The 7,281-nt window shown below is 31.4% G+C and overlaps 1 protein-coding gene across 1 annotated transcript; it reads left to right on the top strand.

Annotated features, from left to right (window-relative positions):
• The first annotated feature begins 3,521 nt into the window (after nucleotides 1-3,521).
• LOC117173876 lies at nucleotides 3,522-4,929 on the top strand. The gene is made up of 2 exons (XM_033362522.1): nucleotides 3,522-3,582; nucleotides 4,610-4,929. Exons 1-2 carry the CDS (start codon nucleotides 3,525-3,527, stop codon nucleotides 4,927-4,929), a joined length of 378 nt encoding a protein of 125 aa, XP_033218413.1. The 5' UTR covers nucleotides 3,522-3,524.
• Nucleotides 4,930-7,281: the final 2,352 nt, after the last annotated feature.

Below are 7,281 nucleotides of genomic sequence, written 5' to 3'. Positions count from 1 at the left end.
AGGTGCATACCTTTTCATATAAACATTTTTATTCTCAATAAAAAATTTTTAAGTAGAAATTATTATATATATATAATAAAACTTTTTATTATTATATTAAATTATTTATTGTCTAGGGGTGGACTTTCGACTAGTCTTTCCCGCTCAGTGTATACCTGGGGAATTGTTCTGAATTGGTCTAATTAGAATAAAGAATATTTTTAGATAATTATTTTTGTATTACATTCAGAGACATTGACAAAGTTATCTGCTAGCATTAATTAAAAGATAGTAATAAAGAAATTCGATATCACAATCTATAAAGTCTTGGTGTACGTGCCATTTTTTTACTCAATGTTTTTAATTTCGTTTCCCTTACTAAGCCATGGAAAATTATCTTCATTCTACTTCCTACAGAAAACGTATTATCGTCCATTTTTTATCATGGAAGAGTAAACTTTATCTACTCTTTTTCATTATTTGTTCACTACTTGTATAAAGATTTGGCAGTGATTAAATTTTTACATTTTTTTGAAGGTCAAATGATTACTTGCTGAGACAAAGAAATTAAAATTAAGTACATTTACGTAATTAATCAGATGATTTGTCAAAAATCAATATTTCTGGCAGATCACATTCCTCAGTTACTAAAAGAAAATAAAACCTCAGAGCCTTTCAAGGGAAGAAAAGCCGCTAAAAATTGTAATTGTTTACAAATTATACTAATATTTTGATTTTTTGGCTCATAAAGCTCGCAAAATTTTGTTCTCAATTGTATTGACTTAATATATAGGTTCTCACATATGTTGCACAAGTTTTCTGCAAGTTTCTTTTCAATCGATCAAACTATTTTTAAATTTTCACCATTATAAATACTTAGCAATATGAGACAATATTTCTTTTGTACTAAAAAAAGACCATACGGAATGAAAATCTTTAACTATTACCAAAAAATTATAATTTTAAATTACCTATAGTTAAGACAAACTCAATTTTTGAAAAATGTTGAATATTATCAAGAAGACTATTTTTCTACTTTTTTGATGTTTTCAACTGAAATATTTTTGAATTAGTTCTTCTAGGGTTCAAAGTTCATTATGTGACCTAACATTCGAAAAAAATTGAAAAGTGTCTTTTTGGATCACTTCGAGTTTTATTGACCTTTAGTAAGAGTTTTTGGAAACAAAATTCTCCTTGCGAAGCTGCATAATCTGTTACATAAAATAAAGGAATTAATATGATCGTTTTCTACAGCTCTCAATAAAAGCATTAAGTAGGATGAAGAGGCCTCATTTAATCACGTAAAGCTTTTGAGGTGTAAAATACTGTCATTATTTGAATCCCTTTGCGCAATTCATAAAAAGATATATCATATTACATAATAATGAAGGCGTTTAAAAAAATATTTTACGGGAAAAATACTGTCAGCAATTTTCTTTTATTTTCAAATAATTGTTTAGAGGATCAGCTAGGTCGTTTTAGGTGTCAAAATTAATTTTCCCGGTTTTCATTTTTTTTAATATAAATTTAAGGCTACAAAATCCCTTCATGCATAGAAAGAATTTTTTATTTTTTAAGAAATAAGTCTTAGCTTCTAAGAAATAAAACATACATTTTTGCAGATATTATGGAACCTTGAATACAAAAATTCGTAATTTCATTACAAATTTCACCAAAAGGAACAAATTTAAGGGTATTGTCTGAAAAATTCTAATTCAAATTTTTTTTTGGCACCCTATTAATTATTTGATAAGAAAATACGCTGCTTAATGTTTTTTTAAATGTCACATATTATTTTGTAAAAAACCTTATGGGCTACAAACTATGTATGTATCCATGAGAATTTTTCTTTCAGTTTTATAAAAAATAAATGTTCGTGTCCACAAAAAATGGCAATGGATTAATTTGCTTTCTAAGTAGGATTTTTTTATAAGAACTCTCATTGAAGGTCAATAACATTCAAGCTAGCCAGAGGCGCGAATAGTGATATCTTTTTTTTAAAATGATGACGCAAATGTGATTAATTTTAATACGCTTATCTTGTCAAGTGTATTGAGCATTTAACATTCAAGTGATATTTATAATTCAACAATATCAATCCGTTCACAATTTTAAATTAAATGCAGGCATTAAGAGTTAATTCTACAATTGTAGGGGGCTGGAATTGGCACTCTCACCCTACGAGCACTATAAAATGTAAAATAGGGTTAGTTTTTCATGACTTCACACTAAATCACGAAGCTTTTTCTGTTCTTCTTCTCTCTGTATACGATCGCTATAAAATCCAAAATAGGGTCAGTTTTTAGTGACATTATAGTAAATCTCCAAGGGTAAAATTTTGATACAAAAGTGAATAGAGACAGGTGAAAAGTAAAATAAATAAATATGCTTTTCCTTTGTTCTTCTTCCTCCTATACACGATGACTATAGAATTTAATATAGGATTAGTGTTTTTTCACCTTAAACTAAATCCCAAAGTAAACAATTTTAAAAAAAAGTGGATAGAGAAAGGTGAAAAATTTTTAAAAAGTCTTATTCTTTTATACCATCACTAAAAAAATGAAAAATAAGGTTGGTGTTTTTTGTGACTACAATAAATCCCAAAGTATCCAATTTTGATCTACAAGTGCATGGGGAAGCATACAAAATCAAAGACATACAAATGCTTTTTCATTTTTTATTCTTCCTGTAAACGATAACTAAAAAATAAGAAATAGGGGTAGTTTTTATTACTGTGAACAAAATCATCAAATCTCTTATTTTTATCTAAATGTAAATGGAGAAAGGTTTAAAATTAAAAAAAGGCTTTCTCTTTTTTTTCTCTTCCTATATATACGATCGCTGTAAAATGTACAATATGGTTAGTTTGTTTTTATGACTTTACACTAAATCCTAAAGCGTCAAATTTTGTTCCAAAAAGGATGGAGAAAGTTGAATACTCTGCCAATACCGGAAAAAAGTGCTCTCTGGTACATCATTACATAAGATTATTGTAGATTTTGTTTCGGTTTGTATTTCGGACCTCGTGAAAAAAATTTATTGTACATTATTAGATTTTTATTACATCTTTTATTACCTCTCTCCACGAGAGGCTGGAAAGGTAAAGGCGTTTAAAGCAATGCTTTTGTAATCCTTTTTGTGATTAAAGCTTATAAAATTAAAAAAAAATTATCCATGCAAATTTTTGTCCTAATATTTTTCCATTGTGCAACGCTTTGATCCACTTTTTGACAAAAATTGGACACCCAGTAAGTTAGTGTGGCCATCATAACTTTGTATATTATCCATCTGCAATAAATTTCATTCATTCTACCGCGCAATTCAAATAAAATCTTTATCGAAGCTAAAAGTACGGACTTAACTATTCGAAAAGAGAGAGGGGGGGATCTGAACATACGTGCATGTAGGCACGTAATGAATTTGATTAATTCTCAAGGAATAAGGAGTGAGAATTAATAAACGTGGCAGTGTGTATAATTAGTATATATAGCCAGACATACATTTCAAATTTATCAGTCACTGTTCACGTAATCTATCTAGGAAAAATGAAGATCTTTATTAGCTTTCTAATTCTTACAATGGCGATTTTCCTTGATTCCGTTGGTAAGTCTGGAAATATTTAAAAATTAGTATTTATACAAGACATTGGAAGTTCTTGAAATTTTAATTTTGACTTTATCTCTAAAAGCGATTAACTATGTTATAGTTAATCATATATAATCAAAATTGTGGAGCTCATGAAAGATTTAATTTTTTGTATGTGTAAAATTGTGTCCACTCGAAATATCTATTTTTAAATTTTAAATTTTCAGGCTCTTAAAATTTGACAATTTTTAATTACGATTGCATTGAAATTTAAACTGTTTTTACTTTGTGAATTTAATTACTCGATTAGTGGTTCTTTTTATAATTTCCCAATTTTGGACAATTTTTAACATTTGTTTAATTTCAAACGTTTTTAAATATCTGTATTTAAACTCAGCATTATGTTTCTTTTCGTTTCCTTTCATATTGTTTAATGAAGTTAAAAAAAATTGTTCTATTTTATTCTTATTTTTATTTTTGGAGCTTACCATATAAAATGGTTAACTTGAATATTTGATTATTAAAGAGTACAATTTTTTTATTGTTATTAATTTAATGAATTAAAAATACTTTTAATTTTATGAATAGAAAAGAAATTATTTTTATGAATTTTTAACATTTATGAAATCATGAATTAATATTTTACTTCAATTTTAGAAATTTTAAATTAAAAATTTTTTAGAAATCTTAGAAGTTTTAAAAGATTAAAATTTTTTTAAAATTTTAACTTACAATTCTTGTAAAATTTTATAATTTTTTTAATTTTCATGAATTATTATTAAAAAATTCATTATATTTAAAGTAATGTAATTCATAAAATGTTTAAAATTGTTTAAATTCATAAAATTTTGAAAATTTTTAGAATTATATAAATTATTTGTTTGAAATTTTTTAAATTTTGGAGATTTACGGAAACGCTGAAGTGTTTATAAAACATCTGAAATTTTTGGTAATCTATGGTTTCTATCTATTTTTACTCGATAGGGACTCATAAAAATATATTTTCCGCAGGACAAAAAAAAATCATAAATGTAAATTCTTACAGCATTCAATACAAGTCGACTAACTGGTGGTTCTAGAGAAAGTTCTGACATAAATATTCATCAACACCCACCTGCACCTCCACCTCACCCAGATCTTCCTCCTCCTCGAGAAGGAGAAGAATACTTGCGTATTGTTCCAGAGTATATAAATTATCCAGATGGCAGTCGAGATATAATATATAGATTTTACGACTCACAAGGGACATTTATTCAGTCACGAACAACTCATCGGCCACCTAGGGCCCCTCGGCTAAATAGGCTACCACGGCCACGAGCACCAACTGGGCTAACTAGAGGTATGTCACCACAAAACCACCACTAGATTTAATTAGGAAAGAAAAAATAAGTGTAAAAATTATGTAATACTCTTGAATAAAAACATTATTAACTGTAATTACTCCCCGAGTCGGAAGCAATTTTTACTAATGCTCTCTCGCTACCCTTCCAATGCTCTACAGTCATCCTTCATCTTCCTTCCCTGTGTAGTTTTCCCATAAAAATTATCCATTATATTCTCTTCCGAGACACCACGTGGTGTTTTGGGTTGTAACTACGCGAATTGTGGTAGGTTTCAACTTGATTGGTCTCAGATCCGACAGGTTGGTGTCGCTATCTAAGGACTGTACTCTATCCATTCTGGGGTTCCGTCACAGTACTTTTGTCAGTTTCCCGCGGATTCGCACATTGCTTCCTAACTCCCAGCTGAAATTTCCAGAACACGAACCTCAGAGGATCCTGCACATGTTCCTATACACGAAACTGCACATAAACCTGTACATGTAATCCTGACGGTTCCTGTACTAGAATTTGGCGACGGAAACTGTATATGAACCTGCAAAGGAAGCTGTTTGCGAAGTGACCTTTAAATGATCCTTTACAGGTTCCTTCACAGAGTCAATTCAGGCGTGGGTTCATGTACAGGAACATGTTTAGAATGCTAGACATCAAACTGTGTAGGAACTAATACACGAGGGTTCGCTAGTGGCTTTGCTCACCCTATGGTGAGTTGAATCTTTGAGGGAATAAAAGGAAGGCTACTTTATAGCCCTATACAGGTTACTGTACAGGAACCTGCGTCTCAATTTTCTCCGCAAAGGAACCTGTAAATGAAACCGAATAGGATCATTTAGAGGTTCCTTTGGCGATGCAGATTCCTTTGCAAGATCATGTACAGTTTCCCTCGCCAAATTCCTGCACAGGAACCGTATAGTGATTTCCTGTATAGGTTCGTGTGCAAGTTCATGTACAGGAGCATGTGCAGAATCCTCTGAGGTTTCTGTACATGAATGTTTAGCTGGGCTTTGCATCTGATAAGTTTTTGTTGTTGCTCTGTATTATATTTGTAAGTTCGTAATTTGCTTTGTCCGTGCGTGAACCAATAGTACACTTTTTGTATTTTTGTAATCTGTACGATGACTCATCGTGACTGCTTTATGGATTGGTGGTTTGATGCACAATTTGGATTTCGCTGCCGTTTAAAGTAAAATTCGTTTATCCTTTCTAGTTATTGCCAGCCCAATGGCGGAACGCCCCTTCACGCATTACCTCTGAATGTAATTTTAAAAAAGGTATCCTACTTTTCACAAAAACATTTAATACTGAAGAATTTCCAATGTCATTTTGGAAATGATAATCAAGTGCAAGAAATTCAATTTCTTGCCAATAATCAAGATTTTATTTTTAATGCAAATTATTATGTATATAAATTGATTTTAGCATTCTATGAGCGTAAAGAGAGAGCGGGTTACATCATAAAGCCTGAGCACAGGCAACTAGTGAAACTCCCACGAAAATAGACATAAAACTTGCATCATCGTAGGAGCTCTAAAGGAGCGCAAACTTCAAAGCCTCCAACTATGCATTTTTCCTATGTATCTTGGGAGATAAGAAGAGGGCACAGGCTATAAAAAGAGCTACACTGCCCAAAATCTCCAGTTAGTTTCTGCGAGGCAATTCGCAGAGGTTCCTTGAAAAAGAGTATTCTCTCTCTTCTAAGTCTTGATATAATAGACTTGGAAGAAATTCCATTTCTACTATATTTAAAAAAAATTATTTCCGTTGAAGAGTGGACATATGTAAATTCGTCTGAAACCAGTCGGTAGAAGGTTGTATCTTTGAACAGAGCTCTGCTAGCGTTGAGTAGGAAATTCTTATTTTTCTCAAGGCGTCTTACGCGTTTTCTTATTTCGAAAAGTATCGTTATTCTGAGGCGTTTACGCGTAAAAGAAAGTATTTAGAAAATGAGGCATTTTGTTCACACTTGGACAATGTTACATTAGTTAAATTCGGGGCTATCTCTCAGAGGCGATGTTGAGAGTTCGGTTGTCGAAAATGGAATGATAATATGATCGACGTACAGAGAAATCAATGGAGGGAAAAATCCGGAAAAACTTAGTGGGAACGAAGTGTGATTCTATTGGTTCAAAGTGGAGGGTGGAGACGACGTTTTCTTTTAGAGGAAGGGATTGTGAGGATGTTCAAGGTTACCAAGAAGGGACTTAGAGATCTGGCCTATTGAATATTTTTCGAAAATTGAAGAAGCAACTTATTCTTTGAAAGCTCCTCTACCTAATCATTGTACGCGACATTGGATTAACCAGTCGGAAGCCTAGTTATCGCAATTTACAAGTAGCGCCTTTTGTGCGCGCGACAGTGCGTTTGGCGCTTATGGCCG

Source organism: Belonocnema kinseyi, chromosome 5 (assembly GCF_010883055.1).
Source record: "Belonocnema kinseyi isolate 2016_QV_RU_SX_M_011 chromosome 5, B_treatae_v1, whole genome shotgun sequence".
Lineage (NCBI taxonomy): Eukaryota > Metazoa > Arthropoda > Insecta > Hymenoptera > Cynipidae > Belonocnema > Belonocnema kinseyi.
Note: the sequence above shows the minus strand (reverse complement) of the source record. Positions and strands in the feature narration are given on the sequence as shown.